The 22,215-nt window shown below is 44.9% G+C and overlaps 2 protein-coding genes across 2 annotated transcripts in view; one reads left to right on the top strand and one right to left on the bottom strand.

Moving 5' to 3' along the window:
* Positions 1 to 936: 936 nt before the first annotated feature.
* C10H12orf76 (chromosome 10 C12orf76 homolog) lies at positions 937 to 6,768 on the top strand. Its single transcript, XM_072723085.1, has 2 exons — positions 937 to 1,145; positions 5,462 to 6,768. Exons 1-2 carry the CDS (start codon positions 1,013 to 1,015, stop codon positions 5,545 to 5,547), a joined length of 219 nt encoding a protein of 72 aa, XP_072579186.1. The 5' UTR covers positions 937 to 1,012; the 3' UTR covers positions 5,548 to 6,768.
* Positions 6,769 to 9,346: 2,578 nt separating this feature from the next.
* Positions 9,347 to 22,215, bottom strand: part of ANKRD13A (ankyrin repeat domain 13A) — a 32,989-nt gene continuing 20,120 nt past the window's right edge. Inside the window, exons 7-15 of the mRNA XM_072723084.1 lie at positions 20,423 to 20,489; positions 18,981 to 19,062; positions 18,081 to 18,142; positions 17,031 to 17,161; positions 15,968 to 16,125; positions 15,221 to 15,334; positions 13,650 to 13,810; positions 12,047 to 12,114; positions 9,347 to 11,434 (exon numbers count right to left, since the gene is read on the bottom strand). Of these exons, the coding sequence (XP_072579185.1) occupies positions 11,239 to 11,434; positions 12,047 to 12,114; positions 13,650 to 13,810; positions 15,221 to 15,334; positions 15,968 to 16,125; positions 17,031 to 17,161; positions 18,081 to 18,142; positions 18,981 to 19,062; positions 20,423 to 20,489 (1,039 nt within the window). The 3' untranslated portion in view covers positions 9,347 to 11,238. The remainder of the gene's footprint in view (positions 11,435 to 12,046; positions 12,115 to 13,649; positions 13,811 to 15,220; positions 15,335 to 15,967; positions 16,126 to 17,030; positions 17,162 to 18,080; positions 18,143 to 18,980; positions 19,063 to 20,422; positions 20,490 to 22,215) is intronic.

Here is a 22,215-nt window from a genome sequence, read left to right as displayed (position 1 = left end):
GCTGTGTCAGGGACTCCGGAAAGGGCACTCTGAGGAATGGACCTTGGGTGGAGACTTCAATGGTGTACAGTTGCCTGCCATGCACATGTGCCAGGGAAAAGTACTGCAGGCAAAGGGAAAAGTAAAAATCCTGAAGCAGAAACAAAAACGAAGTCAAATGCCTGGGGCATAATTACATGTCATACATTATCATTAAACAATTGCTTATTCTATAAGAAATAGTGAAAGGGACCATAAGAGAAAGGGGGGGAAACTGAGTGAGGGGAAAAAATTAGAGAGGAAGACAAATCATAAGAGACTCCTAACTCTGGGAAACAAACGAAGGGCTGCAGAAGGTAAGGAGGGTCGGCGGATGGGGTAACCAGGTGACAGGCACTAAGGAGGGCACACGATGGGATGAGTACTGGGTATTATACTATATGTTGACAACTTGAATTTAAGTAAAATTTTGTAAAAAGTTAACCGAGGATGAGTTTAGAGGGATAGAAGATGAAAGAGGCAACAGGGTAGGGGGAGTGTATGTATGTTGAGCAAGTGGAAAGGTTGCAATTTTAGAAAAGATGTCCAGGTAAGGGCTTCCTGAGAAGGAGGCATTTGTCAAAGGGTAATACAGTGTCTATTTCTTGGGCCTGTAGCGCAGATCTAATAAGAAAATGCACGGATTCATAGAAAAAGAAAAACCTTTGATAGGCCCAAAGTGGACCCAAGAGACTCCTATGGAAGGATGCCCGCCTGAAGCTCACAAAAGGGGAACGTAGTCACGGCGGAGTGGTGATCCAGAGGGACGTTGCCCCAGACAGAAGGGCGATCCCGCTGAAAATCGGCCCCGGCGGAAACGTTCGCGGAGAAGGACGGTCGCCGCGGGAGGAGCCCCAAGCGCCCAGGGCGTCTGGTTACCCTGGCAACAGCGCGTGCTGGGTGGGCGGAGACAGCGGCGGAAGGAGGCGCGCGGGCGGGGACGGAGGCGGGGCTTTGGGCGGAAGTGCGCCCTCCGCCGCTGCGGCCCGAGAAGATGCTGCGCCCCGTGTGCTGGTGGCTGAGCTTCGGCCTGGGGAGCTTCCTGGCGGGGCGGGCGGAGGCCCCGAGCCCCGCAGAGCCACCGGAGCGGAGCCGGCCCTACGCGGTGCTGCGCGGGCAGAACCTGGGTGAGCGGCGGGGGCGGGCGGGGCGTGCCTCGCAGTGGGCTCCCTGCACCTGCGCGGTTGCTTCAGCGACCTGGTGGCCGGGCCCCTCTTCTCTGGCTGCGTGGGCCCAGGCTGGGCCACAAGGGTCCTTTAATGAGAGAGCTGAGAATTGCAGCCCTGATTTGAAGGTGAAAGTGAAACTCAGGGAGGTGAGGTTACCTGCCCCCGTGTACACAGCTAGGATAGCGGTGCAAGCCGGGGCTGGTACCTGTCAGCCTACTTTTCGGGCGTTCTCGTTATTCCCCTTCGCTCCTAGGAAAAGACCCGAATGAGTATCTGTTTTCGGTAACCTAAAGAAACCCGAAGAGGATTTTTCGCTTTTGCGAAAAAAGTGAAAAGAGCGATAAGCAGGTTTTTTTTGCATTACACACCCGGAGCAGCCAGAGCGGCCCCACCAAACTCTGTCCCCGAGAGCGGCACTCGGCATCGTAGCATCGCGGCGATATAGCTTTGAAGTGTGTCTGTATCTGTTCCTGTTCTCGATTTTTTTTAAGGTTTATTTATTTATTCATTCATTTATGATAGAGAGAGAGAGAGAGAGGCAGAGGCAGAAGCAGGCTCCATGCCGGGAGCCCGACGCGGGACTCGATCCCAGGACTCCAGGATCGCGCCCTGGGCCAAAGGCAGGCGCTAAACCGCCGAGCCACCCAGGGATCCCCTCCTTTTCCGGATTTATTCTGGGTATCCTCTCTTAGCTAAATGTGTCTTAAGGTACCAGAAAAGCCTGAGGTTATTTTGGGGGTCTGGGAAGGCCAAAATTTTTTCCTTGTAAATTAATGGTAACTTTTTTCACTTTATGCCATTTCTGCTTACTAAAGCTTTCATAGGCACAGGATGTTCAGTGAACATGGGAAACCAGTACTAGACCTTAGGTTTTAAGGAGCTTGAAACGTACCTTTTGGGAGGAGCCCTAAAAGACACATATATAGGGGGATCCCTGGGTGGCGCAGCGGTTTGGCGCCTGCCTTTGGCCCAGGGCGTGATCCTGGAGACCCGGGATCGAATCCCACGTCGGGCTCCCGGTGCATGGAGCCTGCTTCTCCCTCTGCCTGTGTCTCTGCCTCTCTCTCTCTCTCTGTGACTATCATAAATAAATAAAAATTAAAAAAAAAGACACATATATATATACATATGGGTACTATACATGGCTTTGGAAGGGGTCTTGGAGCTTAAAGTTTGACAAAATTCACAGTAACCCTCCCTCTCATTCTGCCAAAGCCGCCCTTTCCACTGTGCCTCATTGATACATGTACCTCATTGATAACGTGTGTATCTCTATGCCACGTAGTGTCATTTTTGCATTATCTTGACTCTACATGAACTCTTGTATTGAATTTATGTATTGAGGGCAGCCTGGGTGGCTCAGCGGTTTGGCTCAGCGGCTTAGCGCTGCCTTGGGCCCGGGGCATAACGCTGGAGACCAGGGATCCCATGTCCCATGTCAGGCTTCCTGCATGGAGCCTGCTTCTCCCTCTGCCTGTGTCTCTCTCTCTCTCCTCTCTCCGTGTCTCTATGAATAAATTTAAAAAAAAAAAGAATTTATGTATTGAGCACTTACTGTGTACCTAGCACCCTGCTGAATGATTTCCATGTGCTCTGCTGCTCCATCCTTTGGAGCAGTTTCTCCACCAGGGTACTACTGACATGGTGGACCAGATGGGTCTTTGTGGACGAGGTGAAGTGAGGCACAGTATCCTGAGCATTGTAAAACGTTGAATGGCATCTGCGGCCTTTATCTGCTAGATGCCAGGACCACACTTAACTCCCTGTCTGGATAATCAGAATATCTGAAGACATTATCAGATGTCCACTGGGGGCAAAATCCCCCTGGTTAAGAATGACTACTGCAGAACAATACTATTCGAAGAGTGGTCTGGGGGGGACACCTGGGTGGCTCAGCGGTTGTGTCTGCCTTCGGCTCAGGGTGTAATCCCGAGATCAGGATCAAGTCCGCCATCGGGCTCCCTGGGGGAAGCCTGCTTCTCCCTCTGCCTATGTCACTGCCTCTCTCTCTCTTTCTGTCTCATGAATAAATAAATAAATCTTAAAACAAAAAAAAGCAGTCTGCAAACCGATGGGGTGTCCATACTATTTACCTGCAGAGAAAGGACCACAGACATTAAATGTTTAGGGATTTAACAGTTTGACACTGTTGCAACATCCAAGCAAGTAGACACCAATCCTATAGGAGCCCTGGACTGACAAGGACTGCTTACTAGTCATGCCCATAGTAATGGCCCGGGACAGGCTACAAGCTATAAACACTAGTCCTTTACCACAGATAGTTTGGGAAACACTACCCTACACCATCCTGTGCAGTGGGTGTTTTTGTCTCTGTCTTTACAGAGGAGGAAACAGAGATTGTGGAACTTAGGTGAGAACACAGCCTGTCAGTATAGATAGGAACCCAGAGAGTCTAACTCCAAACCCTGAATTCTTGACCACTGTGCTGTGCTGCCAGTTTTGGTCATAATGCCTTCATCTATCATGTGCATGTTATATATCCACACTCTAATGAGTGCTTTTCATAGGGTACCACAGTCAGGTTTCAGGAAACCCTTGTGAGGTGGGTTTCATTTGCCACTTGTGTAGATGTAGGAAATGAAGCAATGATGGGAAGTGACTAGTAAGGAAGGACCTAACTAGTCTTAGGTTCAGCCTGAGCCTGCCATTCAGGCAACTAATACCATGTGCAAAGTGTGGGAGAGGTAAAAAGATGAAGGCTGGGAGAATTTATCAATCCCCACATGGACATTATGTACCTAACAACCCGTGATTTTAAGCCTTTTCAAATGCTTTTTGAGGTTCCATTCTCCACTTCTAGTCCCCTGCATTACCTGCTTTGGGAGTTTGCTTGGGTTTTGGGAGGCGGTGTTTTCTTAAGAGCCCTTTCAGAATGTCAAATGCAAGAAAGTGGCTTAAAAGGAATAAGGCAACTTGAGATCCATTGCAGTGAGAACCTTAGAAATTCATAGAATTCAAGATTTTGATTTTAAGGGCAGGTTTTTAGGTAACAAGGCCTGTTTTGAGATGGGACATTTAGCGTGTATGAGTTGTAGGTTGTCTTTGTCACTTCCTGTGTTCTTTCTTTCCCTTCCTCACCAAAAAAAGTTTTTCTGTATGATCAGTGTTTAAGTAATAACTGGGTTCCATGTGGGGGCATTCTGTAGGAGTCACAGGTATCTCCAAATTACTGATTTAAGCAAAACAAAACTGTGGTCAAATCCTTTTTTTCAGTAGCCACACTAGAGAACAGCCATGGTTAGGCTCCCACTGGAACCTGGGATGGGCCCACACACTTGCAAACAAATGTACATTTGCTTGGTAAAAGGTAACATTTTGAACTCTCATAAGAGCTCTGAGGCAGTCACACAAAAGGGACTGCCCTTCACTTCATTGGGTTGCTGGTTATGTTAAAACCCCAGTCCTTGTGTCTAGTCTTGTACTGAGGCTCAACCAGAGTGATCAGTTGGAGGTCCCAGTTCTCACCTGAGCACTCTGGAGATTTTAGACGTGAAATTTACTCCAAATTGTCTCCAAGATGGAATAGATTTGTGACGTTCATTGCTTCTTGGATTAGAAGGCCTTTGTCTCATCCAGAGATTGAAATGCTTTACTCTTTTTTTCATCTCCAGTTTTAATGAATGGCTTTAAAAACGTTGGGTTCTCTGCTTCTGTTTTTGTCCCCTGCAGTCCGATGGTTCTCCATACAGCAGCCAGAGGGATCTGTTTTCCCAGCTGAATCAGATCATGTCATTCTTTGCCTTCGGCCCTCTCTCTAAACTTACAATAAATCCATGTTGCCCTCATGGTTTACAAGGCCCTGGATGAACTGGCTCCAGCCTTCCTCTGGCTTCATTTCCTGCCTTGCTTCCTTCCCCCTCAGCTATGCTTGCCTCTTTTCTCTTTCTGGGCTTGTCTGGCCCTGAGTGCTTTCTTTTGCTGACCTGCAGATCTTCCCATGGCTGGCTCCCTCTTTTCATCTTGGTCCCAGCTTGCATATTACCTCCTCAGATGCTTTCTCTACTGCCCTACCTACTATTACCCACCCCCCATCACCGTCACATTTCTTCAACCCCCAAAGATGCTCTCACTTGTTTACGTCTCTTCCCCCATGTATGTGGAAACATCCCAAGAGAAAATCTGTTTGTGACCATTTCCCACACACCTGGTGCTGTGTCTGGCACTGAGTGGCATTTGGCAAATCATCATCAATGAGTAGATGGAAGACAGGACCTGAAGCTGCCATTAGGAGGTAACATGTTTTCCTTTTGCAGTGTTGATGGGAACCATTTTCAGCATCCTGCTGGTGACTGTGATCCTTATGGCATTTTGTGTCTACAAGCCCATTCGGCGTCGGTGACAGCCAAGCAAACAAGTTCTTCCACAAGTACTGGAGAAAAGATCAGTTGTGTTGCATGTGGGTCATTGGAGAAGTTGGAATCAGAACTCTGCCACTTGGAAGTCCGACCACTTCAGTCTGGACAGTTGGTAAATGTGAAATGATTTAGAAAAAATATTAGGTAGTTTTTTGTTTGTTTGTTTGTTTGTTTTTTTCCTAACACTGTAATGTAAGTAACTGGGTCTGCCTCTTAGTGTTTCTTTGTATATCTGGCTACATTCAACACTTGTTACACCTTAAGACCTGAACCTCCCAGTTTCAGTGTAAAGATGGGAAAGCAGTTAACTAACTATGTGAGTGGTGTGAAAACCACACAGGAAAGGACTAATCCTGAATGTTGGAAAATATTCATAAGAGGAAGACTTAACATGTAGACATTCTATACTGGAGACCCATTTGGTCACAGTGGGGTTAAGAATCACATATGTTTTTAGTTATATTGAGTTGGCTTGGAATGCCCTCGTCGCAAAGCTGTGTCAGCTGTGGGGAACTTGGGCCACCACTCCTCATGCTGCATGTGGCTCTGTGCTCCAATGCCCCCAGTGAAGTCAGGGTCACATCAGGTAGGCCTATGACCATGAGCACCCTGGGGTTGGAAGGCTCTGAGTTGGACTAGAAATGTGACTGAGAAAGAACTCCATCCTGCTGAAACACGTTGATCTTCCTGGGGCTGCACTCAAGCCTTTCCAGCCCCTGGCCTAAAACATGTGGCAGCTTTTCAGATTTGGAATCTAAAAGAAATTCAGCAGGAACTCTTTTTAGCCCTGGGTGAGGAGGTCCTCAGAAGTATATGTTCTGGTAGGAGACCGAGTGGCAGGTGGGTGTGTGTTTACACAGATTTCATCTCAACCTTGAAAATGCTGCTGTTTTGCAATGTTGAACTGGATTTTTTCTTTCCTATTGAAATGATACTTTTGTACTTACAAAGTGGTTGTTATCAGTATTTATTTTAAAGATGCTAGGTTTAATTTGTTATTAAATTGAAATGCTTATCTTGTATTCCGTTCAGTAACTGCACTGACTTTTTTTTTAACACCCTGCACTGAATGTGAAACAAATTAACATGGGATACTGTAACTGTTGAACTTAAGGATTTTGTGTGTAACCCTAACATTGAGCCATTGAAGTGTTCACTGTTTTGTGCTTTGCACCAAGTGTCAATTAAAGTAAAATCTTACATGCTGTTTGACTCCTGGTGATTTTTTTTTTAAGATTTTATTTGTTTAGTCATGAGAGACACAGAGGTAGAGACACAGGCAGAGGGAGAAGCAAGCTCCACGCAGGGAGCCCAACGTGGGACTCGATCCAGGTACCCTAGGATCACACCCTGGGCTGAAGGTAGGTGCTAAACCACTGAGCCACTCAGGGATCCCCTGGTGATTATTTTCTAAGTGTCTAAAATGCAGGTGTGTGTTGGCCTTTGATCTACTCTCTCAGAGAAGCGCCGAGAAGTTAAATTTTTCTTTTTTTTAAGATTTATTCATGAGACACAGGCAGAGGGAGAAGCAGGCTCCATGCAAGGAGCCCGACGTGGGACTCGATCCCAGGTCTCCAGGATCATGCCCTGGGCCAAAGTCAGCACTAAACCGCTGAGCCACCCGGGCTGCCCAAATTTTAAAATTTATGTGTGAAATAAGACAGTTGCCCCAAGGCGTGAGATATTATTTCGGAGACTGAGCCATAAGTAATCTCCCAGGCCAGCCCAAGGGTCTGAAGACCTGGATTTGTGTCTCCACTCTTAACTACAAACAGGCGTAACTTCTCCAGAGCCTCAGTTTTTTCATCTGTAAAGTGGTGCTATACACTCCTTATCTTTCTTAATTATGGTGAAGATCAAGACACTGTGAAACCAATACCACCAGGGTGGGGTCGCCATCTTTGGCCTGTCCCTTAAAAGACCGTGGTTATTGATGGACTGCAGGGAGGAGGAGCAGGTGGGATTCTGAGAAACTGGCAGTGACAGCCAAGTCCCAAGAGTGCACAGCCCCACCTCATCTGGAGTGCCATGTTTTGATACACTGCCTAAAAATGTATTGCCATTTTTAGGATTTTAGAGGGGAACAGTAAAAACTTGGTAGGCCCATAAACCAACCTGGTAACCTACTGTTTGCTCAGGAATCACTGTGCATTTTACTTTTCTGAAACAACCTTGTGATAGTTACTCCATATACAAATCCAATACCCAGCCTACCTCTTCATTCCAATGTTACTGTCTGTTAAGTATGAGATTTCAAGCTAAAGTCAGGCAGAGTAATCTTTGTAGAAAAAGGCTTCTTGTAGAGATGAAGAAGGGCACAAACCTCAATTCTGGGAAGAGAGAATTCTAAAAACGTTTATGCACCAGAGACTGACTAGTATTTTTCAAGTGGCATTATTTTACCTTCATCTCTGGGAATATGGGGTATGGAGGCAGCCTAAACCTCATAAAATGAACTGTGCTCCGAATATTTACCGTGTACCCAAATGAACATATTCACTTCATTTATACCAGTCATGCAAATGACTTAGCATTAATCTTCACTTTCTTTAAATTTGAGATTAATAAATCTGCAAGTGCTTTTTGGGATCTCGGGGCTCAGGAAGTCTTAATTTTTTTCAGCTGGACCTCAATCTGACATCCACACATTTCCAGACATGGGCCTAGTTTGGATTTTGAACCCGATCACTTAACTGCATGTACTGCAAATAGTCCCATAAAGCAGTTGTCACACAACTTGTCCTCCTTGAAGTCTTCTGTGTTCAGCAACAAATTGGTTGTTACAGTAAATCTCTTTCCCATCATTTAGATTGGACTTCCCTTCCTTGACAGGCAGACATCTCATGTTATGTGTGGTGTATTGGACATGCTCATGGTGCAGTGTCAAGCACTTTGTTAGACTTAGTTCCTAGTAATGTCTTATAGAAATGGCTCAGTTTCCTGCTGATAACTGAACCACCTAAACTTTAGGGAACCTAAAGGTGAAGAAGCTATAGTTTCTTAATAATCCACAGGTATTCCATCTCTTGGCCTAAGGTGACTGAGTTTTCTTCATTATGCCCCACTGGCTTAGAGTATTGTGTACTTTCCCCCAAAGCATAGCAACTCCCTCACATCTTCCTGGAAATGCCAAGGCCTCATTTCTGGAGCCCAGATGTTTTTTACTGGTCACTGCTTCCGTTTTGTTTTTTTTAGAATTTTTTGAAATTGAAATAGCACAAGTTGGGTGAGGAACAGAGGGAGATGGACTCCCCACTAAGCAGGGAGCCCAGCACGGGATTGAATCCTAGGACCCCGGGATCATGCCATGAGCAGAAGGTAGACGCTTCACTGACTGAGCCACCTAGGCAACCCTCTCCCCTTTTTTGTTTTAATACCAAAGTAATTGGGTGTAGGATAAATCTGGAAGCCTAATTATCACCTGAACTTGTAAGAAAAGCCTCACAAGGACTTTACCCTCAGAGGGGAGAGCAGATTCAGTCCCACGAGAGATATGATGTTGGTGTGGCTTCCTGGACTCAAGAGGCAGCAGGATGACTGCCATCTCCCAGCAGCCCTGATGCTGGCTGGCTTTTTGTTTCTTGTGTGAAACAAGTAGCATGCTGTGTGCAGATTTTATGACCCAGGTGGGAAGACTGAGAGGAGCAGGTCACCTTTGTAATACGTGCAGAGTGTTGTGAGGCACTCCCATGTGCCAGTCACATACGTAACAGGAAGTATGGGGACATTCAGTGACTAGAAAAACCACATAAAAAGGAAAAAAGACTAAAAGGCTGTCTAGGATATTGTACAAGCACCCTCTTGGGAAGCAATCTTTATTTGCATTTTAAGAGAGTGAACACATATATGAAAAACGCTGCAACAGTTGACACAACACTCAGTCCCTTTTAACTGGCTTCCTGGGGAGTCCAAGACCTCAGTAAGCAGGACAATGGAATGCAAACATAGAAATCATTGATGATACACCTCAGTGTGTAAACAATGTGGCCTGACTGCAGCCATTCCCAAGAAGTGTCTTCACTCAGGGTAAACACAAAGTAAACAGAATGCCAAGCTGTGTATTTGAAACAAATGTGACACCACAGTATACTGGCCTTGTGTGCGCAATAGAAGGAATTCTGTCTGGTTGGACCATGACATAAAAGGCAGATAGATGGTTATGTGGAATCCAAAGCACAAATCTCTGTGACTAAGAATATTTTACTGGCAACACTAACTGGAGGATACAGATGCTAACTGCAGTGTAGCTTCTGTCTCTCTTCCTATCCTGAAAGCAGCACAGCAGACAGGAGACAGATGCAGAGCTGAGGAGGCCATTGTTACCAGGTTATGTCAGTGCAGCCTGTGGGAACGAATAGATGGGCCAGAGTGAGGGCGCCCTCAGCTCTCCTCCCCGGGATCTTCCGTGTGGTGTGCGGTTCTTATTTACAGAAGGGTCAGATAAAATCGTTGAACTACTAAAGGTATCCAAAAAAGGCCTGAGAAAATCTGGTTAAAATGTATAACCTTGTATTGCTACTGATGGGAGTAGTTGTTTTTATATCTTTCAAAAATAATAAAAAGATTCTGTTAAAAAATATATTTATCCAGAAAGATGTTGATTTTAACTCTAAAAAGCAATACAGAATCCTCATTTTCCCTTTTGAATACAGAGCTATTGAGTTCTGCTTGTAGCTCCCTTTCTAACTACAAGGTCACCCCTTCCTCTCTAGTGAGCCTAGGCCTGTAGTGGGGTCTTCCTAGGCGTCTCCATGGCAATCTGTCACTAGGGAAGGCGTGGAACATACTTGGTTTGGTTCCGTGCTGTCCAATGTTTTGGCCAGCCTGCCTGCTTCGAGAACAAGCCTCAGGCTCTCCTAGCTGCTCCTTCAGGGCCAGGATTAGCTGCCTTGGATTTAGCCTGGAGGATCCTGCTCTCAAAGGAACGGCCTTTATAAATTCAAATCAGACCCCTCAGTAAGTGGAGTGAGGTGGTTTGAAACTATTGGTAATTTTTAAGGCTAAGGCAACATCCGTGGTCATTTGTATATCCTAATGTGATGCAAGTAGTTAAGCCTAATCTAAAACATATCCTGTACATGTCTCCTCTTTAACTCTAGCTGGGGATGGGAGGAGTGGAGTAAGGTGGAGGAGGAGCAGTGATGGTGTTCTAGAAACCCTGTATAAAGGTAAAAACAAAAGAGTAGATCGGCACAGATTATCCATTTCTTTGGTGAACTGTAAAGAAGTGCCTCATAGATTCTCATAAACCATGCTCTAAAAAGGCTGCTGCTCTCATATAAAAGCACCCTGACTCTGCAATAACTTGTTTTGTTATCACTCCTTGATAAAAATTAATCTACAAACTTGCGGGGATTGGGGTGTTTGTCTAAAGCTGGTAGTAAGAACGTGACCTGCAAGCCAATACAGCTAATGGAAAGTGACAATGCTCTCCTCCCCTTAGCCTGGAGGCAGGGCGCCTGACAGTCCCCAGACCCACCCCCCCGCCCCCCGGGGAGTGTCATGGATGGGCCTGGGAGTTCCTGGTCTTGCACCTCTGTGTAAAAAAAGGGCAGCTGCTGTCTGCTGCATACATGCGAAGTGCGGTCCCTCAGCCCCGGGGCACTAGTAATGCAGCACTCCCGTGCAGCCTAGAACCTCTGCTTTGTGCAGCCCGTGAGCATGAGCAGAAAGGTCTATTTCTCAGTAAGAGACAGCTGTAAGACTTGCTGGAGCTCCTCCTCCTCCTCCCGGAGCCGGAGCTCCCGCTCCTCCAGCTCTCTGGCAGAGAGCTCCATGGCTAGCTGCAAGTCGCTGTCAAAACGGCTTGTCTCACTTGAGACACCAGGGCACAGACCTTCTGAGCTGGTGAGCAGGCTCTCCTGGATGGCCCTGTGATGGAAAAAAGCAGAAAGAAACCAATGACCAGCATCATCAGGCTAGCGGCAGCGTCCACATATAACCGCTCACAAAGAGCATACCACACCAGGCACCGGATGTGCACTCCATGGGCACGCTACCGTTCAATCCCATAGGACTCTAGAGGTGTGGGTGCTGCGCACACGTGAGATACTCAAGGCTCAGAGAGGTGAAGAAATCTGCCCAGGATCACCCAGCTGCTAAGTGATGGTATTAGGAACTGAACTTGGATCTATTTTAAAGCAAAATCCAAGTTGTTCTTCAATAAGCTTGCACATATGCCTGGAGTATGTGAAAATACTTCACAAAGTAAATCTTTGCAGTCTTTACCATCCCCTCCTTTGAAAAGATTATTTACTCATCTCTGTAGCTGCTCCTCAAAGTCCCCTCATTCTTAAACTTGTATATACTTCCCACTGAGGGTATCTAGACCCTGTGTGAGCATACATTCTTTGTAGAGGAACCAGGCCAATCAAAAAGGTGTCGTTTTCCCAACGGCACTGGCCTGGGAACTAGTCAACAACTGTATTGACACTAAGTGCCCGTGTTGGCCAAAGCTTAAGCCTTAAGAGTCATGCCAATTACCTCTCATACTGGGCGTCATAGGCATGTGTCTGATTGATCCCTCCATTTGAAGCTGGTCCTGAAAGTTCCTATGAAAAATAAACAAGATGGGCATGAATACCTCCTAGAAGGAACAGGCATCATACCATTAAGGAGATCAAAGCAGTGTGTTATTGATAGCACTGCATGAAAAACTGATAGGGACTTAGGCTATCTCAAAAATGACACCTAATGTCAGGCAGTATATGGTACACTACCCTGCTTAACGGCCACAGCCTCTCACGGCCACAGCCTCTCACGCTTGACACAGAATCTATCAAAAACAGCCCTGGGCAAAGTTTAAATGAATAAGGCAAGTAATTCTTGTAAAGCAAGACTGCAATACATAATTCAACATTTGTCATCTTTGGCCACTCCCCTTTGCAAAATTTATGGTCAATACATGCAGATATCAAGGGGGAAAATAAGCTCACCTACAGAAGGGAAAGAAAGGTGCACTGGAGGGAGGGACAGTGAGGTCCAGGGGCTGGGACTGCTCCCAGGAGGCCTCCCAAAGGGAATATGCTGGCTCTGGGTCTGGCCCTTGGCCCAGCAGCTTCAGAAAACTAAATGGTTCAAAGAATGGATTGATGGGAAGTGCAAGAGGGATAGGGCACACAATGCCCAACCTCAGAGCCTCAAGAATAAAACCAGAATACCAAACCTGAGCTTGGACACTGGAGTGTGGGTACCACTCTCAAAGCTTAGTGGGCCTATGAGTGCAGGGGCTGAGGCTGCTTCACCAAAGAATCCCTACTCTGCAAACACGTGCCAAACAAGTGACAGAAGGAAACAAGAAACCAATGAACAGACAGACAGCAGAGCCCAGGACACACCAAGAGGTAGTGGACACAGAAAGAGCCTCCACTCCAGCAGAGTCAGGAAGCCACAGCAGGGTGGAAATGAAAGGAGTTGATGGGTGGTGGGGGTGGCGGGGGGGCGAGGGGGGGGGGAAGAGCTCAGGCCCTGCACTGCCCCCAGGCAGGTGAGACCTGAAGGAAGAAAACACCAACTATTCTTAACGCTGGTCTGTCTGCTCTATCCTTAGCTCTACCCTTAGCCAGATACTCTGACAGTTTGGGATTATACCCCTTGCAACAGAATAAAACATAGGAGTAAAAAACAAATTTAACAAGGAATCAACCACCATTTTCATCGCACACTAAACAGCCATAACACAGTGATTAGTCTTTCTTGGGGAGGAAGCTGCGATTCAAAACCCATATGCCTTCTTACAAGACTATCAACACATGAACAGTATTTCAGAAAAAACAGGATGATGAAAACAAGCATGGACCTACAGTTTCAGTACCAGCAAATTGGACAGCATACTCCCAAAAATATGACTGTTGGCTGCATGGGTGAACTGAAGAGAAGGACAGTCTGTCAGGAAACATCCTATGAATGATACAGACTAGGGTTGTGCACATGGTGTCACATAAGAAGCTTCTGAGAGAGACCAGGTACAAAAAATAGAATCTCTCTAACACCATGAATACGTCCAATGTATGATGTACAGTGAGTCTTACAAGCCAGCTACAAATTAAACCCTCCCGTGCCCTGCCATTTGTTCTGCTAAATGCACCTGGCTCCTGCTGGACTCCAGTAAACTCTGCTGGATGGCAAACTGCATTATCTCGTAATCTTCATCTTGCAAATGCACATTTCTGCCATTGTCCTGAACGTGGTAAGATTCCGGAATTTCAAATACAGACTGATCAACCTCAAAGTTTGTGACGTGGGAAGCTGAAACACAAAAGGTGACAGTCCAGTGCCTCAATCAGTAAAATAAATTTCTCCTTCAAACTTATAATTTAAAATTTATAAAAATTTTTTCAATTAACAAAAGGATTAAAATGATTAAAATCAAGGTTTGCTACTACGTGAGAGTGATTTTGAGTAAGAATAACCTTGCCAGGGCAGCCTGGGTGGTTCAGTGGTTTAGCGCCGCCTTCAGCCTAGAGTGTGATCCTAGAGACCCGGGATCGAGTCCCATGACGGGCTCCCTGCATGGAGCCTGCTTTCTCCCTCTACCTATGTCTGTGCCTCTCTCTCTCGTGAATGAATAAATAAAATCTTTACAAAAAGAAAAAAGAATAACGTTGACACAGAAAAGTACCAAAATACAGCCATTTTCTTTTTGTCTTGTTTTTTTTAAGTAATAAAATTAACTCACAGTCATAAAAAAATAAAGATCTCTCTCTCCCTAAACTCTTTCTCTTATTTCCAAAGTCCAAAGGTAACCAGTGTTTCCTGTTTGTTTTTGAGGAATGCAGTGTATGTACATAACCACAACAAGGTCTCTTTGTATTTTTCCTTTTTATTATGAAATATAATAAACACATAAAGGAAAGTATATAAGATGTCTGTAAACTAAAATAAAAATGGTAAAATGGGGCACCTGGGTGGCTCGGTTGGGCATCCAACTCTTGGTTTCAGCTGAGGTCATGAGATTGAGCCCACTCTCATGTAGTAGCAAACCTTGATTTTTAAGCCCAATGAGGGGCTTCATGCTCAGCATGGCTTGAGATCCTTTCTCTCCCTCTGCCCCTCCTCCACCCCACTGGAACCATGCTCACTCTCCCTCTCTCAAAAACCAATAAAACAAATCCCTGTGTATCTTTCAAATAGTCCCAAACACAGAACAACATTTACCACAGTAAAACAAAACAACTAAAAAAAAAATTCAGTTATGTTTCCATATACTACCAATGACTAACTGGAAAGTAAAATTAAGTAAATAATCCATTTACAGTAGCATCCAAAAGATAATTTGGATGGACTGCAAGGGAGCCTGAGGAAATTTTGTGGGGTAATAGAAATGCTCTGCATCTTGATTGTGATAGTGATTACCCAGGTACCCACATTTGTCAAAATGCACTGAACTATCACACTTAATGTAGGAGAATTTTATTGTATATATGGTACACTTCAATAAAGTTGGCTTTTAAGACTATGTTTCCTTTAATACAAGTGGGGTCATATTCTCCATATGGTTTTTTTCACTGAATCTAAATGAAATCTAAAATTTTCATTCAGTGCAGAGATCTACTTCATAAGATACTCCAATGTCAAACTGAATAATTAGTATACTAACTGAATGTGTATTTTTCTTTTAAATCACAAAGCCCAACTTTTTTTTTTTTTTTTTTTTACCTGAATCAGGCTGGGTCCCTTCAACATTTTGAGATCCAGTTTCTTCAGCAGTGCTACAGCCATTAACATTTCCAAATGTAATCCGTGCATTTAAGACATGAAACAAGGGAATTTCTAACAAAATAAGAGCTTTTATAAATAAACTTTATGAGAATAACAATAGCCATCATTTACTGAGTGCTTACTATGCTAGGTCCATGTCAAATACATGAACATAACAACCCTTCCCAATATACAGATGAGAAAACTAATATTCAGAGGGGTTAAGCAACTTTTCTAGATCACAGTAAATAATTGATCAAGACTGCGCTGAATAATGTCACAAATATGCAACTATCCAAACTGTAACTCCCTCACAGATTCTATGTATTGTTTATGAGATTATGCATTCCAGTGCAGGCCCTAAAACATACTTCTGTATCAAAGGATCTTGGTGTCAACGGTCTTCCTCAAAAACAATCTAATTTGATGCTTAAATAAAGTGTGACATGAAAACAATGAATGCTCACATTTTTTATGCCTTTTTACATCTGTTAGCACCATCTGTGAATAGAACTGATGATCTCCTAATTTTGATATGGCAAGTGAACCAAAAGCCATATTAAACTAGAGCATCATTGTGACCTCCTCTGTTATGTCTACTCTCTGCTACTTTTGCCTAAAATGTTCTGGTGTTTCGAAGCACAATCTGTCACCCACAGAAACAGGCAGAACCTACAGGTGCTCCTGTGGTTTGGTAGAAAGTACCTATCTTGACAGGAAATCCAGGCGGGAATTCCAGTTTGATGAAATCTCTCAGCCGTGCAAAATGAGCGCTGGTTCGGGCCATGAGGTCAATGATAGGAATGACCTGCTCCACAAGAGAGAGGGGAAAGTCCTCACACATCCACAGCATTGCTTTAAACCTACAAGACGGACCAAGACAAGAGTGAGGCCATCACCCCCAGCCAGGGAAACTGAATGACTTCTATGCAGCCAGCTAGACAGCACTCCTCCTTACGCAGCCTTCCCAGCCACCGTACTTCTCTTAATGCGGAGCAGGAAAGAAACTAGACCCACACAACATTCCGATCACCATAAGATCTGGCTGTCAGGAGAAATGTCCTACAGTCTGACCTCCCCCTGCAGCAGCCAGAATTGAGAGCAAGCATGAAGGAATCAAGAGCTGGTGGATCATTTTATCTGATCAGCTGAAGCTTGCTGGCAGTAAAAAATACAAGGAATTTTATATCCCATCTCTACTCTATTTGGAGAAGGGCTAATTAGAAGGTGGGCAATTGGGATGCCTGAGTGGCTTAGTGGTTGAGCATCTGCCTTTGGCTCAGGGCATGATCCCGAGGTCCTGGGATCGAGTCCCACATCAGGCTCCCCTACAGGGAGCTGCTTCTTCCTCTGCCTGTGTCTGGGCCTCTCTCTGTTTTTCTCATGATAAATAAAATGGAAAGAAAGAAGAAAGAAAGAAAAGAAAGAAAGAAAGAAAGAAAGAAAGAAAGAAAGAAAGAAAGAAAGAAAGGAAGGAAGGAAAGAAAGAAAAGAAAGAAAGAAAGAAAGAAAGAAAGAAAGAAAGAAAGAAAGAAAGGAAAGAAAGAAAGAAAAGAAAAGAAAAGAAAAGAAAGAAAGAAAGAAAGAAAGAAAGAAAGAAAGAAAGAAAGAAAAAGGTGGGCAATCTGCTATTCGTTTTTCTCAGATAAAGTAACTTCCAAATTATTTTTAAAGGAAGGGGACACAAAAATGACAACATGACCCCATGAAACAGCAAAACTTCTGAAATAAGAATCCATCAGTTGAAAATGGCCACTGAGCCTCTTACTTTTGCGTTCTAATTGTCAGCTCTTTTGGCCTCCCGATGTCCCGGTCCTTCAGATCAAACTCTTCATTAAAATACTCGTCAGGCGTGATGGCTGTGGGGTTGTTGGCGGTGGCACATTCTGTGGTGAGGTCCTGCCGAGCCAGAACTCAGGGATATCAGAAATGCCTAATGGTGCTCACAAGTGGAGACCTACAGCATTCAGCCTCTGCAGTGGACACACTAACCAGCTATAGATCAGGAAATTCTAGTCATTTCTCCCCCAACCTCCACCCCCGACTTTTTTAAACTAAGTTACTGCAAAGAACAAGAAAATCTACAAAGGTGTGAGGATATGACATAGGAAGCCTAATAGGTCTCCATGTCAAACATTTCTCCACTCTCTTGCATTTTTATCTCCTGACTGTAGAAAAGAAAAAAGAAATACCTTGAAAGCATGTAAGATCTGGAAGACCTGGAGTTTAAGCTCCAGCTCTGTCAGGCTCTCACTCAGGACACTGGGAAGGAAATCTCATTTTTCTAACCCTCTGACAGCCATTATACTAACTCTACATAGTTCTCATAGGGATCAAGTAAGAAAATGTTTGTTAAGGTGCTCAGTTAAGGGGCGCCTGGGTGGCTCAGTCAGTCAGCATTTGCCTTTGGCTCAGGTCATGATCTCGGGATCCGGGGTCAAGCCCTATGTTGGGCTCCCCACTGAGTGGGGAAGTCTTCTCCCTATCTCTCTGCCCTTTCTCCTGCTTGTGCTCTCTTGCTAATAAATAAATAAAACCTTTAAAAAAAAAAAAGTGCTGGTCAAAATAGAAAGTCCTGAATCCTTTTTAAGTTTACAGATGAGAGAGAAAGCACCTGACTTCTATATCATGACCCTCCTCTAAAATCTTTAGGTATAAGACTCATCTGTTTCTCTTCCAAAAGAGTATCTCAGATTTCAGCTTGGGAATACTCTTCAGGCTTGCAGACAGAGTGGCCTGTTCAGATTCAGTAAATGCCATCACAGCACAGAAAAGTCATGTCCTTTCTTGAACCTGGGAGCTCACTTCTTCCACTTACCCCTTGAGCTCCAAACTGGTGTTCCACAGTTCCCAGCAGAGATTCCAGTGGGTTCCTGTCCGCTAAGAAATGGGGGGAAAGTTTAGTGTCTAATATTATACTTCATTTGTGACTACAGAAGGAGATTCTCATCCTATTTTCAAGTTCTGGATCCCAGCTACCTATATTAGGAAGTCTGTTTATGGACAGGCTGATAAAATCATCTACAATAACCATCAGCTAATCTATCCCTTACAAGACACTCTTTATTAGGGTCTCTAACCTAGATGAATAAGAATTACAAGAACTACAGCAGAAAGACTTTGAGTTTAGGACTGAACCTGGATGGGCCACAGAGTCCTCATCTGTCAAACTGGAGTCCTAGTAACAGTGGTGGTGGAGGTAGCCAACTACTACTGCGTGCTTGCTGCACTCTGCAGGAACCTTCCAAAGGTTTGCATGAGGAGACTCAACCCATTCTCCTGAGCACCGCCATTTCACTGCTAAGGAACCTGAGCCACAAAGGGTAGATAAGACCACATCACTGGCCACTGGTGGGTGGAACTGCCATAGAACAACTACGTATTGGTTGGGCTCAGAGCCCAAGTTCCATCCAGATCTTTCATGGTCAGAGTTTGGAATGAATCACTTATTCCAGTGAAAACTAGTCTCCAATACCCTCATCTACCGTTCCGGTCAAATCCATCTTTAGAACACAAAAACAAACCCTCCTGAGTGGCTTTAATTCCACTTGAAGCCAACTATAGGTAATACCTACAGGAATGGGCTGGACTAAGGAAGTTAGTTTTTCTGTAAAAAGGAAGTTAGGGTTAGGATGACCCTGACCTGACCACATTAACCCCAAAATTTGGTGAAGCCAATGAAGGCTCTCTCTTAGCTAAACAAAAGGGGAAGGATTACCTTTATATCTCTTTTTTTCTTCCTCTGTCAGATGTTCTGTCCGGATTTTGGTTATCACACTCACATTGTTTACTGTGTAAACCTTGAGAGACGTGTGCAAAAGAAAACAGTGACACAGGGAATCAAAACTCAAAAAATAAGCATAGCAAGAGCAAGAATGCTGAAGCCAAATTAAAAAAAAAAAAAAGAAAGAAAGAAAAAATTTCAGCAAAATAAAAATGGGAAATGGTTGACAATCATTAGGATCCTTCAGAGAAAATATACAAGCTATCAACTTAGAAATGCATCAGCAGTTAATTTGCATCTCTGACAGTTTTAAATACTGAGGAGTGAACAGGGACGCTGTGTCTTCCCGCCTGCCCTTTGTGTAACTAAACACCCTCAAACAAAGGTCCTGATACTTAGGCTTCCCAGCTGGATTGCTATCATGCTGAGGCACCCAAACCTGTATCCTGGGCTTCTGCACTGATCTGTGGTAATCTTATAACAGGACTGATTTAGCCAGCCATCTGCTGAAAACGGAATGAACACAAGGTTCTCTATACCTGCAAGACTTAACGAGGAAACCAGCAAATCACTAGGTAAAAGCTACTCCGTCTATGGACAAAAAGGTATTTGTCACCACCGGAGCCAGTGCTCTTTTCTCAAGGCCACCTGAGGAACATGGGTGGGAGTGGGGGGTCTGGAAGACCGACTCTCACGGTGAGCAGAATTAAGTGTACGTGCCGTACGTGGATTCCCCAGGATCAGAGACTCGAGGAAACACACGCAGCACCGGAGCCACTGTTTCTAAGTGCATCTTGTTGAGCATGATGGAAGCGTCTTGGCCCACTCGGGTCACCAGAGGATCCTGCAGCATCCCGCTATGGCTCCAGGAGCCAGCAATCCCTGCTGGACAGCAGGGCTACCTGAAGGCCAGCAAACAGAGCACTCCGGCTGACAAGATGGCGAGGACCCAACTGACAGCTGTCTCCACCCTGATGACTGTACTCTTAATGCACTGATGTCATGTGAGTGGGCTGTCAAGCCACTGGTTACAATTAGGCTGACTACGAAAACGGAGGCTCATTAAAGCTACTTTACTTTTCTTTTTTAACCCACTCAGGTTATAAAAAAAGATCAACATGCAGGTTTGAGTCTAATCCTTTCTTTTCCTCCTTAAAGAATGAAAGGAGCAGTCACTCCTTCAGGGACGACTGGCACCTGGACTCACTTCTCTACACCACCATTGATCTCTGGCATACCCAGGGGCCTCCTCGGGACATGCTAGCCTATTTTCTAAACATCAGGTAAGATACACATCCAAGTGAGAGACACTAAGCAGTACTTTATTCCCCAGAGCATCTCCACGGCACAGAGGCATGAAAAAATCTGAACAGACTCCTCATTTGCATAGAAGCTAAATAGCTATATTAAATCTTATTTTAAGAGTTTCCTTTTACCTTTGCTTCGTAACCATTAACAACTTCTGCTTTATCTGTCCTCCAGCCCCAGAATCCGGATTTAGTTCTGATAAAAAGTGAACACCACAAATTTCTACATGTACAATATGCTGACATTCAGATTTATCCCTGCAGCCTTTACAGTTTATTTCCCCCAGCTTAAGGTGGTGAAGGACACTTGATGATTATGGTCCTACTGTCCACAAAAGGATGTTCTCAGTGACAGATGGCTTAAGCATCCCCACCCCCTCCCACAGTTATTAATCAATTTGCCTCACCCCTGGCATAGAAAGCCTCCATTCTTGGCTTCTTTACAAAAACTGCCAGCATAGGCAACAAAGGTGGTGACATTGACTGGACTGCTGTCCTAAAGAAATGAGTGAAGATGACCAGTGTCCAAGGGCTCGCCAAAAGGTGGTATCTGGGCCAGAGCATTTATCTGGATCATCGTAACTGTGGGCAAGGACATCAGCAGTTCTGTCCCCATGAGCAGCCACATCTCAATCGAGGAATTCTTAGAACAACAAGGCACAGACCATCCTGCTCCTCGGGAGAGTGGGTGGGGCAGGAACTCATCACTGTGGTGAGCTGCTTGGAGAAGCCATTAAGGCCTGCAAAACAGCTCCGGAGTCACATGTTTTATCAGGTTTGGTGCAGTAGAAGAAAGATTATGTTAAAAGCAGTTTTTTAGCCCAGGCATGGATTCCAGGCCTGTGGAACTGCTTTTAAAGTAGCCCAGCATTCCAGTGGCAGCTACAGCATTGGTAAAGTGCCTGAAAACTCAGATACTCAACTTAACATACTCCTGGGCGAAAAATGCATTCAGAGGCAAGAACAGCCAAGAAGCTCTGGTTCTTTTTCAAAGCAGCTCACCCTGGGAAATACTACCACTCACAAGGGAGCCCTGACCAGCCTGGTCTGCCCTTTTGTCTAGGACATCACATCCTAGCTCCACTGTGACTGCTGCACTTAGCTCCACATAGAACAACTGTCTGCCTTCTGCTCTAACCCCAGAAGGGAGTGGGATGTCACGCAGGAAGCTCCAGGAACTGCCAGATCGCCCAACTCACAAAGAAGATACATGTCATTTGTATCTCGTGCTTTCAAACACCTTCATTAGTCCAGATGGGGTATGCAGTGTTTTACATGTATGTTTATAGCCCATCAGAGAAAGGAAGGACCAGAGCTTTACTCTTCCAATTAGTTGTCCACAATTAATGCAGCATGACCCGTGGAGGGAGATAGAGAAACACTAAAGGAATTACACCAAATGCCAGCTATTTCCACTTCACATTTCAGAAACAAAACTGCAATCCTGGGGGAAAGGGCTTAGGGTCCACACTGATTCATAAACCAGAGTCCTCTCTTAGCCATCAATAATTGAAAATCAAGATAGTCCTTTTAAGTTAACAGAGCCAGTCCTCAGTTCCTTGTCCTTCACCAAGTCACTTGATATTTTGGCCTAGGAAAGAACTGCTTTCTGGCACACAGTCTTCCAAGGTACCAAAGGATGACTCAGTCTGCTCTCCTTCATCCTGCGAGCCTGCTGGGGAAGCGGAGCTGTGTGGTTCTCCCTGGGGACCGCCATGCAGCTCACTCCTCTGCATCTGCTCGGCTGGCAATCCTGGCTGCTCCACTTCCCTTTCCATTCCCATTCTGACAGCTTGCTTATTAAATTCAGCGTCCTATTTTAAAACCCAAATTCTAATAACTCCTTGGCCCTTGATTAACTTTACAGGCAGAGACATCTGAAAATGACAGTACACCTAGCTCCCCCTCTGCCATTTTTACCT

This window comes from Vulpes vulpes, chromosome 10 (genome assembly GCF_048418805.1).
Source record: "Vulpes vulpes isolate BD-2025 chromosome 10, VulVul3, whole genome shotgun sequence".
Taxonomy (NCBI): domain Eukaryota; kingdom Metazoa; phylum Chordata; class Mammalia; order Carnivora; family Canidae; genus Vulpes; species Vulpes vulpes.
This window is presented reverse-complemented; position numbering and strand designations above follow the sequence as displayed.

What these genes read in the sequence shown, in the direction of transcription:
- C10H12orf76 (XM_072723085.1), top strand. Translation starts at nt 1,013, where the DNA reads ATGCTGCGCCCCGTGTGCTGGTGGCTGAGCTTCGGCCTGGGGAGCTTC. An exon ending in GCTGCGCGGGCAGAACCTGG is followed by an intron (nt 1,146 to 5,461) that starts GTGAGCGGCGGG and finishes TTCCTTTTGCAG; the next exon opens with TGTTGATGGGAACCATTTTC.